The sequence below is a fragment of the Canis aureus genome, chromosome 30 (genome assembly GCF_053574225.1).
Source record: "Canis aureus isolate CA01 chromosome 30, VMU_Caureus_v.1.0, whole genome shotgun sequence".
In the NCBI taxonomy this organism is placed as follows: domain Eukaryota; kingdom Metazoa; phylum Chordata; class Mammalia; order Carnivora; family Canidae; genus Canis; species Canis aureus.
In genome coordinates, this window is record NC_135640.1 from 31,507,624 (window position 1) to 31,530,110 (window position 22,487).

At 47.4% G+C, this 22,487-nt stretch overlaps 1 protein-coding gene across 2 annotated transcripts in view; it reads left to right on the forward strand.

Annotated features, from left to right (window-relative positions):
- The first annotated feature begins 16,434 nt into the window (after window positions 1-16,434).
- HUNK (hormonally up-regulated Neu-associated kinase) overlaps window positions 16,435-22,487 on the forward strand; it is a 106,444-nt gene continuing 100,391 nt past the window's right edge. Inside the window, exon 1 of one of the 2 annotated variants that reach the window (XM_077878989.1) lies at window positions 16,435-16,543. Coding sequence is in view for 1 of the 2 variants with exons in the window: in XM_077878988.1 (XP_077735114.1) it covers window positions 17,841-18,122 (282 nt within the window). In the remaining variant the exon portion in view is untranslated. Of the gene's footprint in view, window positions 16,544-17,840; window positions 18,123-22,487 lie in introns of those variants that run through there. The other variant, XM_077878988.1, reaches the window with a different exon arrangement.

Genomic DNA, 22,487 nt, shown 5'->3' on the forward strand with positions numbered 1-22,487 from the left:
GACACATATTCATACAATATGATTTTCTCATTTTTGAGGAATCAAAAGTGAAGATTCAACAAAAGTCATGTTGCATGTTTTGAAATAGATTTATTTTCTTTGAAAAAATAAAGCATAAATACATTTTCATCTATTCTAAATGTTTATCTTTATGGCTTTTGGTTTGTTTATAGTTGATATTGCAATAGAATCAGAAGTGCTTCTGAAAAGAAATATCAGGAGGCTTTCTAAAAATATCACATCTTTGCAAAAATGTTCAGATTTAAAACAGAGTGTGTCCCGAGCAATTGAATCCCACTGCAAACCAATTCATCTCAGTTCTAAGGAGCAAAGAAAATTGCACAGTGAGAGGCGTGACTGTAGCACATTACCCATAACTTGCAAACTTGTTTGAACAAGACTCCAGAGTCTAGATGTACACGAAGAGAAAATTCAAGTTTTTAGTTTCATGACAGTGATATGACACTTTATCCCCTAGAACATGATAGTAGTCCATGTGTTTTAATCTGGTCAGGGATTATCCAGTTTCTTTCATCTGTGCATACTTTTAGTTATATTAGTGATGGGTGTTATATTCATTGAGTTTATATATATATATATATAAATTATATATAATTTAATTTTTCCAGTCTCTTGGAGAGTAAAGAAGAATGCTATTACATATTATATCATACATCATATATCATATGACACAGCTGAACTTGCATTTACAACTTATAATCTACGTGTAACCAAGCTCTCCTTAAACTTGTATTTGAAATTCCACATGCTTAAAATTGGCACATTCTATGAATTGGTTGGTTTCACGGTATGTAATATTTAGCTTAGCCAGCATGATGTCTAACTTCTTTAATGTGTCAGGAAGATGGCCTCTAAAACATACATCTATCTTTTTCTATGTCTATCTATCTTCCTTAGAGCAAGTGATATTAGTGGAAAAAAAATACTAAAGGCTCCAAGTTTTTATACCAAAAATAAAATGATTTATAGCAACTTTCTTTTCTCCAAGTTCTAGTGAAAGGTAACTGACATATATAACATTGTATTAGTTTAAGGTGTACAACATAATGATTTGACATATGAATATATTGTGAAATGGTTACTACAATAAGTTTAGTTACTATCTACCACTTCATATACATATAGTGACTTTTTTTCTTTTGCTAGTGGTGTGAATTTTTAAGACCTGCTGTCTTAGCAGCTTTCAAATATATGATACAGTACCATTAACTATAGTGGATGTGGTGTGTCACATCCCCAGGACTAATTTTTCTTATAACTAGAAGTTTGTACTTTTGATCACCTTCAGCCATTTCCTGCCAGCACTCCCTCCCCTGCCTCTAGAAATACCAATCTCTTCTCTGTTTCTATGAGTTATTTTTTTTTAGATTTCACATAAGTGAAATCATACAGTATTTGTCTTTCTCTGACTTATTTCACTTAGCATAATGCCCTCAAGTTCCATCTATATTGTCCCAAATGGCAGGATTTCTGTCTTCTTTTTATACTAAATAATATTATGTATCATTGTATAATGTATTATATAATACATAATCTCATGTTTTATTCATTCATCTGTTGATGGATACTTGGGTTGTTTCCATGTCTTAGGTATTATAAATAATGCTGCAATGAACATGAGAGTACAGATATCTCTTAAGATAGGGAGGAAAACCATAAGGGACACTGAACTCTACAAAACAAACTGAGGGTTGCTGGAGGGGAGGTTTGTGGGGAGATGGGGTAACTGGGTGATGAGAATTTAGGAGGGCACTTGATGGAGTGAGCACTGGGTGTTACATGCAACTGACGAATCACTAAATTCTACCTCTGAAACTAATAAAAAATAAATAAATTATAAAACAATGGAAGATTCCAAAGAGCTTTTGTTCATATGCATAGTATTGACCAATATTTACTTATTCGAAATTTAAACTAAGAAATTGGAATTTGTGTTTAACTTACTTAAAAATAATGAATGCTATGGAATTAAAAAAAAAAAGATAGTCATTTCACATTTCATTTCCTTCAGATAGAGAGCCACAAGTGGAATTGCTGGATCGTAAGGTAGTTCTAGTTTTGATTTTTTGAGGAGCTTCCATACTGTTGTCCAGAGTGGCTGCACTAGTTTGCACTCCCACCAACAGCATGCAAAATTCCGTTTTCTTCACATCTTTGCCAACATTTGTTATCTCTTGTCTTTTTGATGATAACCATTTCTAACAGGTGTGAGGTGATATCTCATTATGGTTTTGATTTGCGTTTCCTGATGAGTGATGCTGAGTATCTTCTCATGTACCTGTTGGCCATTAGTATGTCTTTGGAAAAATGTCTGTCCAGTTCCTCTGCCCATTTTCAAGTCAGTCATGTGTTTTGTTTTGTTATTTACTTGTCTGAGTTCTTTACATATTCTTTTTTTAAATAAGTTTTTATTTATTTATTCATGAGAGACAGAGAGAGAGAGAGAGAGAGAGGCAGAAACATAGGCAAAGCTCCGGAGAAGCAGGCTCCATGCAGGGAGCCCGATGTGGGACTCGATCCCGGGACCCCAGGATCACACTCTGAACTGAAGGCAGACGCTCAACCACTGAGCTACCCAGGCATCCCAAGTTCTTTACATATTCTACATATTAACCCCCATCAATTATATTGTTTGCAAATATTCTCTCCCATTCTTTAGGTTGCCTTTTCATTTTGTTAGTGGTTTCCTTTGCTGTACAAAAGCTTTGATGTAGTCCTAATTTATCTATTTTTGCCTTTGTTGCCTTTGCTTTTGATATCAAATCCAAAAAATCATTGCCAAGACTGTTGTCAAGGAGCTTACTGCCTATCTTTTCTTCCAGGATTTTTGTGGTTTCTTATCTTCAAATCTTTAATCCATTTTGGGTTGATATTTGGGTATGGTGTAAGGTAATGGTCCAGTTGCATTCTTCATGTGTGGCTATATAGATAACCCAACACCATTTGTTGAAGAGACCATCCTTTCCCCATTGGATATTCTTGCCTCCTTTGTCATAAATTAATTGATCATACATATATATGTGGGTTTATGTCTGGGCTCTGTTTTGGTCCACTGATCTAGGAGTCTTTTTTTCTATGCCAACCATTCTGTTTCGGTTACTATAGCTTTGCAATATACTTTGAAATCAGAGGGTGCGATTCTTCTTGCTTTGTTCTTCCTTGTCAAGATTACCTTAGCTATTAAGGGTCTTCTTGTGGTTCCATGCAAATTTTAGAATTGTTTTTTCTGTTTTTGTGAAAATCACCCTTGGAATTTTGAAAGGGCTTGTATTGAATCTGTAGATTGTGTTGGGTATATGGACATTTTAACAATATTAATTCTTCCAATTCATGAGCATGGAATATCTATTTATTTGTGTCTTCTTAAATTTAAGGTCTTTCATCAATACCTTAAAGTTTTCTAGTGTACACATTTTTTACCTCTGATTAAATTTATTCCTAGGTATTTTTAAATGCAATTGTAAATGGTATTGTTTTCTTTACTTCTCTTTCTGAGAGTTTGTTGTATAAAAAGACGACTGATTTTTATACATTAATTTTGCATCCTAAAATTTTATTGAATTTTTTATTAGTTCTAACAGTTTTTGATGGAGCCTGTAGGGTTTTCTATATATAATATATCTTCTATACATAGTCATCTGCAAGTAAAAACAGTTTTACTTCTTACTTTCTGGTTTGGATGCTTTTTCTTTCTTTTCTTTTCTTTCTTTTCTTTTCTTTTCTTTTCTTTTTTTCTTTTCTTTTGGCTTATTGCTCTGTCTAGTACTATGGTGAGTGGAGATTTTTGTCTCGTTTCTGATCTTAAAGGAAAAGCTTTCAGTTTTTCATTGTTGAGTATGATGTCAGCTGTGGGCTTGTCATACATGGTCTTTATTATGTAGAGGTAAGTTTCCTTTATATCCACTTTGTTGGAAGCTTTTATAATGAATGGATGTTGAATTGTGTCAAATGCTTTTTCTGCACTCATCGAGATGATCTATAGTCATTTTCTTTGGCAGGATTATAGCAGCAGCTGATGACTATTCTATATAGCTGGGTTCATTTTCAATGATATTGTCACTATTCCTGACGCCAGCCTCTAATGAACAGTATTGAGATCTTTGTTCGGTAGGAGTTTCCTGCTATGTCTTTCTATGTTCTTGCCCTTTTAATGTGTCCTCTTTCTGTGTTGGTTATGTGACTTTTGGCATCATGAGGAATCCTTTGACATAGTTTGAATGTTGGTTCAGCTACAGCTTTCCATGATTGAGTTTGTGACTATGGGCTCAAATCTTGCCTTCTCATTTTCCTCACCAGTACATTTGGGAAATTGGCACTTTCTCTGTTATTTCTCTGGGCTCTGGGAAGAAGGTGAAAATTAGTGCATGAAGGAGGTATAAATTGAGTTTTAAAAGGTAGAGTAACTAATGATTGAAAATCTTTTTTAAAAAAAGATTTTATTTATTCATTTGAGAGAGACTTCAAGGGAGTGAAAGCTGGGGGGAAGGGCAAAGAGAGAGGGAGAAGCAGACGTCTGGCTAAGCAGCACCCCCACCCCTCATCATGACCTGAGTCGAATGGCAGATGCTTATCTGACTGAGCCATTCAGGTACCCCTGCTTGATCTATTTAAAAAAAAAATAAACCTCTTTTCAGGTTAGTTCAAATTAGTTTGTGTAAGTTCATACAACAGATTCAGGCAACATTTTTTATTAAGTCAGACCAAGCAAATTTCTGTTATATCAAGTCAAGGTATTTGTACTTTGTATCAGCTAGGACTATGGGAATAGAATAATTCAAAGAGTATGCATTGAAAACAAGTTGTCCTAGCTAGGTGAGATCAACAGGGTTTCTGGGATGTTTGGGTTCTGAAGGATAACCATGGACACTTAGGAATGTCTGTATTATTTCTTGTCATTTTTATAAAATCCAGAGGTCCCTTGGCAAAGAAATTTCCCCAAGTAACAGTAATGGCTAATATCCATAACTCATGATGCCATGAAGCACCGCAACTGAGTCTCTCTCCCGATGCCTGTGAAGAGTTCCACATGTTTCCAGGGGCCCCACACGTTTCAGATCCACATCATAGTTGTCTGATCCTATTTAGAGTTTGCAAAAATTATGAAAAATGCTTCCAGAATATCTTTATTCTTAATTAAAATTCCAGGAAGCCCAGAAACTCATGGATGGCATAAGTAAATTAAAATAGAAATACTCCACTGTCTCAACTCATGAACGATGGCTCCTTCTCACATTTCTTTTTCCTGAGGATTAAGTGGGGGAAAATTGCCCAGTGTTTCCTCTCAGCATATTTCCATCGAGTTTTTGCTTTTACCTTGGTGCTTGTGTTTTTCTTCCTTGATAATCTTCAGCATTCTCTTAGAGGCAAATGCATACCATTGGTCAATTACCAAAGCTTTATGTTATGCCTATTTTCTTTTGTACTGTCCTGCATCACCGAAAAGCTATAATTTTGACTTTAAGCAAGATAGACTTCATTGAAATCTTTAATACAGTTTTTGGTTACAAGTCTGGACTCTGAACTGGCTATTGTGCATTTAGATTTATATGTATAAGCATCAATGTGCCTATTTTTATTGCTTCTCTTTTGAAATTGGTTGTTACTTTGAATGTTATGCTTTTGATCTAAAAACAGCATTTCATTTTTACATTTCTTTTAGTTTTCATGTCCATCTTGGAGCTGGAGAACTCATTTGTCTTTACTATTGTAGTCTCATCTCCCTGTTAAGGGCTAGTACCTTCCTCTTTCTTGAGGATGATGCAGAGCCTTGGTCCAATCTCCTCTCTTGGCCAAGAGGCCAATAGCTAGAGTTAGGTCACAACATGACACAGCCGGTGAAATGCTGGTCTGAATAAGGGAGCAATGTGACCATATGTTGAAGGAGCTGTAAGACCCAGCCAACATGTGCTGGTAGAAGCCAAAAAAAAAAAAAGAAAAAAAAAAAAGGAATTGGATTTGCAGGTGCTGAATCAAGGGGAGTGGAACATAAAGTTGGATAAGGAAGAGCTCATCAATTTGGGAACACTCTCCTAGGATATTGGGTCTGACAAGCTGGGTGATGATTTTTTTTTGAACTGACGTCAAAGGCATAGACAATAAAAGCAAAAATAGGCAAGTGGGACTGCATCAAACTAAAAAGCTTCTGCACAGCAAAAGAAACAGTCAACAAAATGAAAAGGCAACCTATGGAATGGGAGAAAATATGGTTTATATGTCTAATAAGAGGTTAGTCTTCAAAATATAAGGAGCTCATGTAACCCAATAACAAAGAAACAGATAACCTGATTTTAAAATAGCAAAGGAAGAAGTGCCTTAATGGCTCAGGCACTCCTTGAGCATATGACTCTTAGTTTCGGCTCAGGTCATGATCTCAGGGTGCTGAGATCAAGCCCTGTATTGGGCTCTGTGCTCAGTGCAGAGTCTGTTTAAGGTTCTCTCTCCCTCTCTCTCTGTTTCTCTCCTCGCTTGCATGCAAACTCTCTCTTTCAAATAAATAAGTAAATCTTAAAAAAAAAAAAAAACAAGCAAAGGACCTAAATAGACATTTCTCAAAAGAAGATATACAAATAGCCAATAGGTACATGAAAAAGTGCTCGGTTTCACTCATCATCAGAGAATTGCAACTTGAAATCATAGTGAGATACCATCCCACACCTGTTAGAATGGCTATTTTCAGATAGACAAAGGATAACAAATGTTGGCGAGGATGTGGGGAAAAGGGAAATTTGTGCAGTGTTGGTGGGAATGTAAACTGGTGCAGCCATGGAAAACAGTATGGGGGGGCTCCTCAAAAAAATATATATATAGAACTACCTTATGATCCAGCAAATTCAATTCTAATTATATATCTGAAGGAAATGAATGATTATCTTGAAGAGATATATGCACTTCCATGTTCATTTCAACAATACTCACAATAGCCAAGATATTGAAATAACCTAAACATCCATGGATGAATAAACAAAGAGTACATATGCAATGGAATGTTATTCAGCCACAAACACAAAGGAAATCCTGCCATTTGCAACAACAATGATGAACCTGGAAGACATGCTGAGTAAAGTAAGCTAGATGCAAAAAGACAAATATTTCATGTTGTCATTTATATGTGGAATCTAAAATTGCCAATCTCATAGAAACAAAGAGCAGAATGGTAGTTACCAGGGGCTAGGGGAGGGGAATATGGGGAGAGGTTGGCCAAGGGGTACAAGATTTCAGTTATACAAGATAAATAAGTTCTGGAGATCTAATGGGCCACAATGTGACTGTAGTAAACAATGTTGTGTTGTAGACTTGAAATTTGCTAAAAGGGATGATCAGAGCCACATACACACAAAATGTAAGTACGAGTGATGACAGATGTGCTCATTAACTTGATTGTGGTGAACATTTCAGTGTTTAATACATAAAACCATCAAATGGTATTTCTTAAATAGATGCAATTTTAAATTGTCAACTAAAACAATAAAATAGGGGAAAAAAGATATTGAGGCTTCCATCTGGCCCTTTCTTAAATATCATTGCATTTGGGGAAAGCCAACTGCTTGTCAGGAGGATAGTTGAACTACCCTTTGGAGAGGTCCTACATGACCAGAACTGAAGCCTCCTGCCCTGCAGTCAGCATGCACTTCCCAGCGGTGCATCTTGAAATTGGATCTTCCAGCCCCAGTCAAGCCTTCAGCAGACCACAGCCCCAGCCCACATCTTGACTGCTACCTAATGAGAAACCCTAAGCCAGAACCTCCCAGGTAAGTCACTCCCAAATTCCTTATCCACAGAAACCTGTAAGATAGGCAATATTTATTACTGTTTTAAGCCATAAATTTTGGGGCAGTTTGTTACATAGTAATAGATAATTAATAGGGAATTGCCCAAATATTTCCATGACTCTTTAGGCCTGAATTAATTTCCAGACACCTAGAGCCTCATCATGGGTCCTCTGTTAAAGTAGAAGTGTTGGGGGGATGCCTGAGTGGCTCAGCAGTTGAGCATCTGCCTTTGGCTCAGGGCGTGATTCCCAAAGTCCTGGGATCAAGTCCCACATTGGGCTCCTTTCATGGAGCCTGCTTCTCCCCCTGCCTGTGTCTCTGCCTCTCTCTCACTCTGTGTCTTTCATGAATAAATAAATAAAATCTTTTTTAAAATCTTAAAAAAAAAAAGTAGAGGTATATGGGAGTAAGATAATAAATGGAATCTTGGTGCAGGTCCAGCTCACAGTGGGTCCATCATATCCAGAGACTCATGGAGCGATGTTTCCAGTTTCCAAATAAGGGGCGCCGACTGGCTCAGTTGGAAGAGCAGGCCACTCTGGATCTCCAGGTCATGAGTCTGAGCCCCACGTTGGGTGTAAAGATTACTGAAATAAATAAAACCAAATGTCCAATTGGAATGGGCATATGTAACTGCCACAACCACTGCATTGATTATTTGGCCTATGGGGGCAAGAGACATTGTAGTGGGGAAGGCCAAGACAATTGTGCAAGCTAAGAAGAATAGGAGAGATTAGTTCCAATCTTATAGGATTATAGGATTTATAGGATGCATTTATGATGGCCCAACATCTCTCCATTTAATTCACTAGTCTGGCCCAGCAAGAACCACTGGATCCTGGACCTCAACAGTAAATCAGTGCAGACCCAGCCAGAGGTAGCACAAATTGGTGTGTTACTATGTCTGGGATTGTATTTTTCACTAAAGCAGATGAGCATAATCTTTACGTATGTTCTGTGGCCCTTAATCTGGTGAATGTATTCTTTTCTATCACTATAGGAAAGGAGAAAAAAATACTTTTTATTTATTTAGAACGGATAATAGTTTTCCTTTGGGCTGTGTTAACTATCCCACTCTCTGTCATATGTAGTCTGAACAGGACTCCCCGAAGAGGACTGTATCAATGCCTCATGCCACTCAAATAGATGAGCAAGAAGCAGCGAGTGTAGTGGGAGCATCGATTAGTCACATGGATTCCAGACCATGGAAGATAGACTCCACATTTCAGAGGACTGCTACATCACTGTAGGAATCTAGTGGTCTGAGGACTGCTGGAGTGTGCCCTGCATGATAAAGGACACATGATTGCATCTCACATCTCCCACCACAAAGAAGGCACCACAATGCTCATAGGTCCTATAATTCCAGAGGTGGCCTTTTCCATGCCTGGGAATATTCCTCTTTTTCTCTTTCTCCTCCTCCTCCTTCTTCTCCTCCTCCTCCTCCTCCTTCTTCTTTTTCTTCGATTTTATTTATTTATTCACAAGAGACACACAGAGAGAAGCAGAGACATAGGCAGAGGGAGAAGCAGGCTCCCTGTGGGGAGCCCGATGCGGGACTCCATCCCAAGACCCTGGGATCACGCCCTGAGCCAAAAGCAGACACTCAACCACTGAGCCACCCAGGCGTCCCTGGGAATATTCTTCTGACACATAGGCTGGGTTACACAGAAGGCTGCCAGCTGCTGGGCCAGGCAGAGGGAAGGCTCTGGAGGAGATCCAGAATGTAGTACAAGTGTTCCTGCTTGCTTAGGCCATACGAGCCAGCAGACCCTAGGTTACTAGAGACATCAGTGGTGGGAAAAGACCACCACGAGCAGTTGAGAGTAAATCTGAATGGGAGAATCATAACAGAGCCCTAGGGTTCTGGAGTGAGGCCATCCCACTGCAGTGGGGGAATTTCACATTCTTTAGAAAAGTGCTCCTGGTGCATTGCTACTGGACCCCAATGGAGAGGGAGCATCTTGATGTGGGACACCGAGGGGCCCACCTTCAGAACTGCTCATCACAGGCTGGATTCTGTAGAGTCATCAGGTTCCAAGACCACCTGTGCTCAGCAGCCTCCACAGCAAGATCGAGGTGCTGCCTCCAGAAGTCAACATGAGTGGGGTGAGCACCCACGCAGGCAGCTTAGACTTCCATAACCTGCCCCATTGTCTGTCCCACCAGCTCTCTACCCGTTCACACCTGTGGCTCCACTGGGAAAGGAGATCCCCTCATGACACACCAATGGAGGAGGAAAAAGCATGAGCTTGTTCTCGGATGGTAAGTGTGGGTACCCACCAAAAATAGACAGTGACTGTGCTCTGGATGCCCACGGATTGGCCTTAAAGATGACAGTGAAAAGGAATTCCTTCTAAGAGGTGGGGCTTCTGTGGTGCCCCTGGTTATCCACTTGGTCCAGATGAAGAATATCTACCATCCATCCATCACTCTACATGCACAGACCCACTGGCAGTAACAAATTGACTTGGCCGGTCGATCAGATGCCTGGCAGTTGAAAAGCTGGAAGATTGGGGTTGAGGTGGCCTGAAGAAGGGGCATGTGGATGGACTTAAGGCCGTGGGCACAAAACATAGATACTTAAAGCCATGCCAAGGATCGTCGGCAAACTATCCCCTCGAAAGGAAGAGGTGCTAAACAACCCTTTTGATTCAACTGTTTGCATCTATTTATTTATTTTTAAATCCACTGTTTTCTAATCTATGTGGCAGACACTTTCCGTGTTGACCTCAGACAACAATAACCAAGAAAGTCTCTCTTTTTGCGGCACATTCACTTATGTTTGCTTTATTTTATCCCTGCACCTGTCCTGTGAGCTAGGAATGACAGAGAGGAGCTATTCCCTTTACAGCTGGAGAAAAACTGATGATCCCAGGTGGCAAGTGTCCTGCTCAGGGTCACGGAGCCAGCTGGTGAGGGAGGTTTTGGCTTCCCCACTAGTGTCCTGTCTGCATTTCCTTTGGGCCTCCTTTCCTGCCGGGGAGGGAAAGAAGAGCTGAGTCAACCAGCAGGGGGCGCCTGCCTCTTCTGGGCCGCAGGAGGTCCCCTGACCACCCAGGGCCAGCTTCTTCCATCAGGCTTCCAGAAGGTTCCCAGGCTCTTGCTGGGGACTCCACTCAGTTCCAGAGTCTCCTTCTCTCACTGCCTCCCCATCTGCGTGTCCCAGTTCAGAGTTGCCCCCATGTGTGTGCTCCCCCGCCAGGTCCTGCTGCAGGCCTGGTGATGCTGCCCGGTTCCACCCCGTCCCCAGCAAGAAATGGCCAGGCGGTAGCACCCATAAACAGAGGCCATAAATTTCAAGCCTTTAGGGCTAATAATAGCCTTTCCTTTCCTGCCATAATACAAATGTGGAGCTTGTATGGAGGTTTATCTTTGTGGCATGAATATTGATTTTTTTTTCAAATATGTCTTGATGACGCATGCTTTCTCCAGCAGAACTCAGTTTGGTTGTGTGTGTGTGTGTTTTACCCACTTTTTCATGTATTATGGTCTCCTCTACTGCAGCATGAGACCCTGTGAATTACAAATTCATTCAACCACAACAAATCTGTATTGAGTTCTTCCTAAGTGCATAGAGCACTTAACAAAAGCCCAGGCCTCATGGAGCCTCCAACGTAGGGAGGAAGACAGCTAGCAAACAAAATAAATAAGGGAGACTTAGGTTTTGTCATGTGGTGTTAAGGGCCATGGAGAAAAATCAAGCAGAGCAGGGAAAATAGGGAGTCAGAGGAAATGTGCATCGTACATGGAGAGGGCAGACACGTTTGCAGAATGGGTGACACTTGAGCAAAGATGGTGAGGGAGCCATCTCTCCAGGTATTTGGGAGAATGATATTCTAGGGGGCTGAGAGAATAAAGGGCCCAGTATGGTAGCAGGTTGGTATGTATGGCGAGCAGGGAACAGGCCAATGTGGCCAGGCAGTGTGAACAGAGCAAGTGAGGCCAGAGACATGAAGAGACAAGGGAAGGAGCACGGGTCCCTCTTGGGCAGCATGCTTCATAGGTCATGGTGCTGTTGACTTGACATAAGCCAAGAAGCCCCTTCCAAATGAGAAATTCATGCAAGGAGAAACGGGCCAGAGGATTATGTGTGAGGGCCTCTTCCTATAGAATATTTTAACTTCCATTCCTTCTCCATAGACTCTGTCTGAAATTTAGAGGATGAAGGCAAACCTCAAAATGTGGAGTCTGCAGCCCTAGGGCTCCCCTATGGCTGGGAGGTAGGGGATCCTTCTTCTTATGGAAATAGCCCTTGACATTTGGCCCTGGAGGACTGATGGAAAACAATCATGGCAATAGCCAGGCTCTCACAGGGGCCTGTTAGCATTTTGTTAGCATTTTGTTCAAGCAATGGACTTTTCCTGTCCCGATCATCAGGCCAGAGATGCTGGGACGCTGTCATGGGAGGGCGGGCTTGGTGCCACCTGATCCACAACGCTCCATCACACTCCAGGTGCCATGCTGCACCTGGGGCTCTCTCCTTTCTTGTAGGGCAGATCAGGAGTTCCATGAGGTTCCACAGGTGTTGCTGTCACCCACGACATGCTAGGCATGCATGGGGCTTGGGATACAGAAAAGTCCTTGCTCCGTGAACCTTAAATGCTAGAGGGAGTGGGAGACAGTGAACAATAAGCTAATGCGCGCTCTTCTGTCGGCTGCTGAGGAGCGGCACGAGAAGTACTGAGCAGGGTGTGGGGGTAAGGATGGCTCTCTGATCACCACAGCAGAGCCCTGAATGAAGTGAGGGACAGTCCACCCAAAGTTCTAGAAGAAATGCATTGCTGGTGCGCGGAGTGGCAAGAGCAAAGGCTCTGGCATGGAAAAGGGCTTGGTGCCTTCAAGGAAGAGGGAGAAGGAGGTAGAGCTGGTCTCAGGAGGGCAGGCAGGGGCCCCACCAGATTGAGTCACTTGGGGTATCTTCTCGTGGTGGTGGCCCATTAAAGGGTTTGAGGTGGGGAAGCGATGTGAGCTGATTCCCATTTTTAAGAGATGGTTTTGGCTTGGGCATGGAGGCAGGGGATACCAGTTAGGAGATGAGAGAGAATGGGCTTGGAGGGGGTGCCAGGGGCGGGGGGGTGGGCGGGAGTGAGAAGTGGTCACACGTGGGTGTATCATGAAGGCAGAGCACGTAGGATTTGCTGAGGGTCAGAAAGGAGAAGAAGCAAAGAGCAGGATGTGTGTGTGTGTGTGTGTGTGTGTGTGTGTGTGTGTAGCCCAGGTTCAGTCCGAGATCCCAGCAGACAGCCTGGTGGAGATGAAGGGGGTTGGCTACACGACTCTGGATTCAGGGAAGAGATCCAGCCTGGAGGAAATGCTTTGAGTTCCTCAGTAACAGGGACAAGTGTGTCGGGGGAATTCTGGGTCCTTCTCCGATGACTTCCCTCCGTGTTGCGATGGGGGTGGCGTTGATTTAAGTATCGAAAGAAGTGTTGCCAAAGGTCACCCTATGCTTCTAAGTGCCGGGCACCAGGCTGGATGCCTTGCAGGCATCATCTCATTTAATCTTCATACTTCCTTCACTTGCCAGCTTTACAGATGAAGGAGACCCAGGCACAGGGAGGTGGTGAGTCATGATTCATCATCAGAGAACTTCATTGCGGGGTGCTGCCCGCGGCCTGCTCCCCAGCACCACACCAGGCTGCTTCCACCACGCCTTTCCTTCTGGGGGATCCTCCCTTCCTCAGCCTTGCACTATGCACATTCAACAGCTGGATGTCGCGGAAGAATAGCGGCGGGCCTGAACTCTGGGGACGTGGGTGCAAGTCCTGCCCGGAGTATTTATTGGAAGCTTTGTTTTGGGGGAGAATTAAGGAGCAGAGTTCACAAAATGTCATCAGGCAGCGTTTATTCGTGCCTGCTGTCCTTGTTTTGCTAGCTCAGCCCCGGCTCCAAGTCACCCGCCAGCCTAACCCCCTCTAGCCAACTTTCATTTCCTGCCTGTGCCAGCCTGATGGCTTCTAATTGTCTCTGACTGCTTCCAGCTGGGCCTCCTCACTGCCTTCTTGGGAGCACAGAGACAGTCGCAGGCCATCTGGAGGGAGGAGATGGGGAAGGAGATGGGAAGGAAGGAAGGGGCTGGGACAAGTCAAAGGGCAAAAGTGGCTTTCCAGCCTGTTGTCATTGGTCACGTTTTTTTTTTTTTTTTTTTAAGATTTTGTTTATTTATTTATGAGAGACACACAGAGAGAGAGAGGCAGAGACACAGGCAGAAAGAGCAGGCGACTCCATGCAGGGAGCCCGATGTGGGACTCCATCCCAGGACTCCAGGATCATGCCCTGAGCCAGAGACACTCAACCGCTGAGCCACCCAGGTGCCTTTGATCACGGTTTTTAAAGGGTTAACTCACCCAAGTTAGTGGCTCATCTCTGGCAAGACAAACCGAACCGTTTGATCCATTGACAACACCCACCCCCCCAGACAGCCAACAATATAACTTCAAAACGTTTTATTTATTTTTTTAAAGATTTACTTATTTATGATAGACAGAGAGAGAGAGAGAGAGAGAGAGAGAGGCAGAGACACAGGCAGAGGGAGAAGCAGGCTCCATGCCGGGAGCCTGACGCGGGACTCGATCCTGGGACTCCAGGTCGCGCCCTGGGCCAAAGGCAGGCGCCAAACCGCTGAGCCACCCAGGGATCCCCTGCAAATGGTTTTAGATGCTTATTAGAAATATTCTTCCCCAGGACAGATGGAGTCTTGCAGTCGGGAGCCATGAAACTCCACTCACTGGAGAATCCGGGGATGATTACTTTCATTCATTTATTCAACAAATATTCATTGGACGATGACTATGTCGTGGACACTGGATTAGGCGCCCTGGGGCAGACAGAATAGAAAGTAAGACCCAGGTCCTGTTTTCAGTGAGTCGAACAGAGAAGAAAGACTCTTGGTAAGCAATGCGGGACATAAGAAAAATGTGAAAAGCATGACATATAGTAAGAGAGAGTGGGGCAGATGAGCCTCTTGCAGCTCCCTGACCGGGGAGGGCATCATGGGAAAGGGGACATCTGTACTGGGTAGAGATGGGTGGGAGGCAGCAGACTGGGGGTGTGGCACGAGCAAAGGTGCACAGGTGAGGAAGCCGGATCCTGGATGGAGACAACTGAAATGCAGTGCCCAGGGAGATCCCACAGGAGGATGAGATATCTAGTGTAAGATAATTCATAGCGAATCTAGAATGCTGGACTACTGCTTTTCAACCAGATGTTTTCTGCATATCTATTATGAGGGCAGTAGCCTGTTTGGGGTGCTAATTCATCTTACATAAAGGAACTTCTGGGGGTTATTCCTTCTTAAACAAGACCATTTCGGAGAACAGGACCTGTAGCTCAAACACCAGTTCCTAAGCCCAGGCAAACGTAGGATTTGGACTTCTCCTTGGCATCCATCCCAGATGATGGAATTAGCAGTGAACTTGAATCAAACCCAGACATCAGGCTCGAAAAAAGATTTAATGGGTCTGGATTTTCTCTCTTCTTCACCCATTTTCTGACCTCTACCCTGAGAGGATAATTAAAAGGAAAGAAAAATCTCTGTTTTATTGTAAACATCTTCCACCATTTTTGTGCCTGAAGCTGACTTTATTTATTTATTTTTTTAGGCTATGAAGAGACTTTGATGAACCGACTCTGAAATTTGCCTTACACCATAAAAAAGGAGCTTCCAAATTTTCATATAGAGCCAGTGTCTTAAAATTAAAAAAAAAAAAATCAGACTCTATGAAGACAACATTGGGGAAACTCCAAAATCTTTTCTGAATGGTTATGACCCCAAAGTGAATTCCATATTCTCCCTTCACTGGACATTTGTTGATCATTTTACTTTGCAGGCACCAGCACCGATCATACAGCTCTCTCCTTCCCCTCCACCTCACGTCCCTGTCCTCAAACCTGATTGTTGAATCAGACACATTAAAGCGATTAAAGCGACACACAGAATTGTGGGGTTGGGATGTCGGCACAGCAAGAAAAACATGTAATGTTGGGGGCCTTGGAGCGGGGCACAGAGTTGGTTAACATGTTCCACTCCTAGTGGAATGATCTCAGGTGTGATCTGGGGATGGGGGTGGGGGGTGTTGGGATCGAGCCCCTGGTCAGCTCAGCGCTCAGCCTGCTTTAAGACTCTCCCTCTCCCCCTCCCCTCTGTGCTCTCGCTCTCTCTCTGAAAATGAATTTATTTTTTAAAGTTTATTTATTTATTTATTTATTTATCCATAAGAGACACCGAGAGAGGCAGAGAGAGAAGCAGGTCCATGCAGGGAGCCTGATGCGGGACTGGATCCCAGGACTCTAGGGTCACGCCCTGGGCCTAAAGGCAGACGCTTAACTGCTGAGCCACCCCCGGGCGCCCCTCTAAAAATAAATCTTAAAAATCTTTTTAAAAGAATGTAATATTGGAAAACAGAGTGTCCGGAACCCACAAGCTCAGTCCTAACGAGGCTGCTGCCTCCTAACTTGCGAGTAGTTCATTAGAGAGCACATGTGACGTCAGATCTATTTAGAAGAGGCGTTTCTTGGGGTCGCTTTTCAGATGGGCCACAAGGCCCCCAACTGGATTCATGACAGCTCGGCCCACCCCGGGTAAACCCCCCCCTCCTCTCCCCATCTCCGAGCACTGACGGGGTCCGGCCACCCGGAGCAGTCAATAAAGCAAGGAACTTGGGTTAGGACCGCATCCTTTTCAACTCTGATGCAATTGCCAGGGCCTGGAAGCGTGCAGGCAGCGCGGGCGCCTTTCCGCGGCTCAACAGGTAGTATTTTGTAAGCGCTTCCCCCTTACCTCTCCCCCCTCGCCCCCACCCCAAGCTCCGGCCTCACGAGAGTCCCCGTTTCAGGGAAGACGTTGCTGGCTTGGGGGTGGGGGTGGGCGTGGGCTGGGGGTGGGGTGGGATCCTGGAGAAAACCCGAGCCAGCCGGGCAGCCGCGCCTGCGGGCGAGGGGATGCGCACGGTCGCGGCGCGCACAGAACAAAAGCCAGGAGGGGCTGCGAGCGCCTGGCCCCAGCCCCCGCCCCCGCCCCCGCCCGCCCGCCCGCCGCGCCTCCGGGGGAGCAGAGGTGTGAATGGCGAGCGGCGGCCGCAGGCGCCCCGGCCCTACCCCGCCCCCCCCGCCGCCGCCGCCACTATTGTTGCAGCGGAGACCCGGCTGCGCGCGAGCCCGACGGACGCCCCGCCGCCTCCCCATCCTGCCTTCCCGCCCGGGCCGCGGGGCCCTACTGTGTGCCAGGCCCCGGGCTGCGCACCCAGCCCCTGAGCCCAGCGCCGGCTCCGGGAGCCCTCCCCCGCCCTCCCCCGCCCTCCCCTCCCCCTGCCCCCGGCGGGCGCGGCCGCGGGCGCATCGCCTCGCCGAAAGGTCCAGAAAGCCCGAGCCCGGGATCCGGGCGGGAGGCGCCGCGGGAGGCAGCCCGACCCGGGCGGCCCGGGCGCGCGCATCCCCGAGGCCGCGCGGGGTCCCCCGTCTGGCGCTCAGGTGACTCCGCCGCGCGCCCCGCCGCCCCCTCCCCGGGGCCCTCCCCTCGCCGGCGGGGGTCGAGCGCGGCCGCGGCGCGCGGCGAAGGAGGGGCTACGAGGGATTTGAAAGTGCTCGGGCCGCCGAGTGCAGCTCGCATCTGTTCCCGCCGCCCGCGCCCGGATTGAATTTCTGCAAATTCAAACTGAATGGGGCTTTCTTCTGCTGCCTTCCAGAGGGCGCCTGCAGCCCGCCGCGCGCTGCCCCCGGAGCGCCGCTAGGACGCGCGAGCCGGCCCCGAGCTCCGGGACCCGGCGACCCCGGGGACCCCCGGCGACCCCGGCGACCCCGGCGACCCCGGCGACCCGCGCCCGCGAGCCGGCCGACTGTCAGCAGCCGCCGGACGGGACCCGTTGGGGCCCCCGGGCGACCCTCCGAAGAAGAACTTCTTGGGGGCGGGTCCCCGGAGCCCGGCCGCCCGCTATTGTCTGCGCGGCGCTCGGCGGCGGCGGGGGGCGCGGGGGGCGCGGGGGGCGCGGGCCCAGGGCGGCGGCTGCGGGGCTGCGGGGCTGCGGGGCTGCGGGGCTGCGGGCGAGCGCGATGCCGGCGGCGGCGGGGGACGGGCTGCTGGGCGAGCCGGCGGCGCCGGGGGGCGGCGGCGGCGGCGGCGGCGGCGGCGGCGGCGCGGAGGACGCGGCCAGGCCGGCGGCGGCCTGCGAGGGAAGTTTCCTGCCGGCCTGGGTGAGCGGCGTGTCCCGCGAGCGGCTCCGCGACTTCCAGCACCACAAGCGGGTGGGCAACTACCTCATCGGCAGCAGGAAGCTGGGCGAGGGCTCCTTCGCCAAGGTGCGCGAGGGGCTGCACGTGCTGACCGGAGAGAAGGTGAGCCGCCCGGCCGCGGGGAGCACTGCGCGGGGAGTCCGGCCGCGCCTGCCCGAGCTCGCGGCTGCAGACAGGGGCCGAGCCCCCCTTCCCCGGGGGGCGGCGGGGGACCCGCGGAGCCGCCCGCAGCCTTCCTGCTCCCCCGAGGGCGCCGCCTGGTGGACACCAGCGCGGGGGGAGGGGGATGATGGATGATGGGGAGGCTCGGTTCCTGCGCCCCCCCCCAGGGGCCCCCCAGATCCGTGGAGGAGCTGGAGCCAGGCCCTTGCGTGGAGGGTGCCAGCCCTTGGGGAGCCTTAGGTTCCCCTCCTGGGCTCCGAGACCCCGGGGACCTCTTCCACCTGTAGGCTGGGGCAGCTAGGGCAGCTTTTGGTGCTCAGATGAGGCCCCCTCCCGCCCCTGCTTTCTGATCTGACCCACCCCTCTTTCCCCAACCACTTCCATCTCCGTCCCTCCATCCCTCCATCCCTCCTCCATTCTCTTCAAGCCACTGAGTAGGAGCTGCTGTAAGGACCCTCTTCGTGGAGGTGGGGGGGCGCTACAGAACTACACACTGATATCCCCAGGCTTAGGGGGGTCTGGAGGTGCCTTCCGATCTTTCCGGGAGAGCCCCCAGAGCCCCCAGAGGGGCACCCTCCGCAACTTGTGAGAAGTTGGATGGTTGTGACCCTTGCCAGGGTTTGCTAAGGTAGATCTAAGTTGTAGCTTGGATCTGTGAGAAGAAAACCAGGAGGTGATGACTGATTTTGGAGCTGAGTGGCCCAGATGCTGGGTCACCCCAAGTAGTGAGGCTGCCCAAGCTTGCCACAAGCTCATGGTCATCTGAGACTCAAGGCTCTCCCTCCTCCCCAGCGCCCTCCTCTCCCCTGCTCCCCCTGCAAGGCTTGGAGTCTCTCAGCCCATGGCCAGAGAGTATCCCCTTCTGCTGGCTCACTGATCAGGGAAGCATCCACATATGGGGGCAGGAGGCTGTAGGTTCCTACTTCCCCTTCTGCCCGCTGACCTGGGATCCTCTGCCCAGCCTGGGATGCCTGGCGATGCCATACTGTGGACCTTCGAAGCCAGGGTGAACTGCCCTGCACCCGTGTCCCCAGCCTCACCTACCTTTGGTTCCCCCCTCCTGTGTCCTGAAGCTCCTTGCATTTCACCCTTCTCATTTGTTCTCTGTTCCTACCTCTGCTCTGGGCAGGGGAAGGTGGGGGGGTACCTTGGTGGGGTAGCTGCGGTTAGAGTGAGTAGTTTAAAAAGTGCCTTTTTCTTGAATTTCCACGTAAAAAGGGAGTGTGCAGAATGCACTCCTCGAAATCGGGTACCTCTTCAAGGAAAAACACTCCTAACCTCCTCCTAGTCCAAAGGGATCACAGCAGACTTTCCTCCTTTGGTTTGCAGTCGGGCTGGCCCACGGACAGGCGGCCAGGGTGCGCGGCCGGCCCAGGCCCCCCTGGCTAACCACAGCGCACTCACGTCCCCATCCCCGGGGACATTCCTCTTGGCACGGGTGGGAGAACTTTGTTTTCCTTTGAAACATATAGGACTTAGTCTGGTTGTGTGTGTTCCTGCTTGAAACTTAGCAAAAAGAGACGAGACTTTAAACTGACAGCATGTGGCCAACATTAGGAGCACGTCCATCTCGCCTGGCCCTGCCGCTCTGCCTCCCCTGGCTTCTCTCCACTTTCCCATGCTGTGTTCTGCCTCCGGCTCCTCACCGGTGCATTTTTGCTCCATAACATAAGGCTGTTGGCCTTGGCTGAACTGGGCGAGGATGCACTGAGAGCTCCTGACTTATCTTTTTTTTTTTTTTTTGATATTTTATTTATTTTAGAGGGAGAGAGAGTGCATGTGAGCTGGGAGGGGAGGAGGAGAAGGAGAAGGAGGGTGAGAATCTCAGGCAGACTCCCCGCTGAGTGGAGCTGACCTGGGACTCGAACCCCGGACCCTGAGATCATGACCTGAGCCGAAAGCAAGAGTTGGATACTCAACCAGCTGAGCCACCCAGGCGCCCCTTGTCTTATCTGTCTTTCCTTTTTATGTTTTTAAACAGCTGTGGTATCAGTATTCAACTCGAAAGACACATTAGTGGAACAGAATATTCATTTATTATTTGAGAGAAAGAGAGAGAGAGAGAGAAAACGTGTGCACTCGAGAGAGCACAAGCCAGGGGAGCTGCAGAGGGAGAGGGAGAAGCAGACTCCCTGCCGGCAGGGAGCTGACTTGGGGCTCCATCTCAGGACCCTGAGATCATGACCTGTGCCAAAATCAAGAGTCCGACGCTCAACCAACCGAGCCGCCCAGGCACCCCCGTCTTATCTTTCTTAAATGATGAGTCTCACCATCAAAGATAAGTCAGGAGCTCTCAGTGCATCTTCAGCCAGTGGGGAAGAGACCATTAATTGGAAGTGAAATAGTCATTCTAGACTAATTGATTGGCTCTAGTTATTGAGGGCGGTTCCTGGGGTTGGGGAGAAGGTGGGGAGATTTTTCTGACTGTTCTCCAGCTATGAGAATCAGTGCTTCAGGGAGTACAAGCATCACCAGAAATCTGGATTTTAGTTCCCTTAATTGCCAGCTTTAAGGAAACAATGGGTGTCATTCGTGGCTTTTATCTCCCAAATCTGACACCTTTAAAGCTTAACTAATAGATTAGGGTTTTGGCAGATCGTGGAGACTAAAATGTGCGTGTGCGCGCCTGCATGTGCATGCACACGCATGCATGACTTGGGGAAGGATTACTGAGTTCCTGAGTCCCCATCCACACTGGAGTTCTGGATATTGTCTTACTAAAGCCAAACAAAGGTGAAGTGAACCTCCTGCTATGTTCAGACTTGCCCTCTTTTTACAAGCGGACCTAGTAAGAGGGTTTTCAGGCTGGCGAAGGGGTACTTATGTGAACCTAGCAAGGGGAAACCTCGAGGTGACAGTACCCTAGGGGGAGGGAAATGAGTTGACCCTCCCAGTGGGTGATGAAAATGGCCCTGTTAAGCCTCTCACCCCAATACTGCCCTCGTTTTGGGGGCGCATACTTTGGTTAGAGCACTTCACTTTTATCCTTCCCTTTATTTTTAAAAGGAGATAGATCACAGTGGGAGAGACATTAAGTCATGAACACTGTAGTAAATGGATGCATGGCCCCATGCCATCCCCCGCGGCAGGACCGGGGCAGCTTGTGATGGTGAATCAGTTCTTGAAAAAGCTCAAAGGTGGGATGGAGAAAGGGAAGAAGAAGGGGTACCTACGTTTCGCCAGCTTCACAGTTACAGTTTCAAACTATACACTGTGTTTTGGGTGTTTTGTGCCAAACTCTATAGAGTACTGTTGGTTTAGGACACTTAGGGTGTGTGTGTGTGTGTGTGTGTGTGTGTGTGTGTGTGTGTGTGGCGTTTCGACTCGGTGCACATTTCCAAAAAGATTTGGGCAATATCCTCCGTGGTTTGCTGGGAATTACTGTCTGAGATGATAGAAAACCACTTTCTCCTGACTTTCATTTCAGGCTTCAATCCTATCTCATCAAGTAGCTTCCTTTGGCCACCGCTGTCTGCTGGGCAGGGCAGTATTTCGCCTGCCTTTCCTGTGAAGTTGTTTGTTTGAAAGTTATTTGCATCTAGATGGCCCTGTTACTGCTTGAAAAGAAAGAATGGGTTTGGGTGACACCTACTTTTGCCCTCCTTTAGCTTTGAGTGAACGTCATCTCTGTTAATATGGCTTTGAAAATAAAGACTCCTAACTCTGGGAAACGAACTAGGGGTGGTGGAAGGGGAGGAGGGCGGGGTGGGGGTGAATGGGTGTCGGGCACTGAGGGGGGCACTTGACGGGATGAGCACTGGGTGTTATTCTGTATGTTGGTAAGTTGAACACCAATAAAAAATAAATTTATTTAAAAAAAAGAAAAAGAAAATAAATAATTCTCTTGGTCATGTGAGACTCTTAACCGGTACGTTCTTAGGGCAGAGTGTCTGTGACTACTGGAGGCTGATCATTGGAGGAGGAAAAGTGACCACAAAATCAGATTTTGCGTAGTATTCTCTGTGGCTTTGAAACCAAGTCCCCCCCCCCCCCCGATGGGGGGGTGGGGGGTGGGAGTGGTAATTGAGTGATGACTTTGGTTTTTTTTTTTTTTTTTTTTAAGATTTTCTTTATTTGTTCATGAGAGTCACAGAGAGAGAGGGAGAGGGAGAAGCAGGCTCTCTGCAGGGAGCCCGATATGGGACTTGATCCCAGGACCCTGGGGTCACGACCTGAGCCAAAGGCAGCTGCTCAACCACTGAGCCACCCAGGCGTCCCCAAGTGATGACTTTGAAAGACCTAAGAGGTTGTGTCTGCTGCCCCTGAAATTCATCCTGATACCTATGAAACGCCTCATTTTGACAT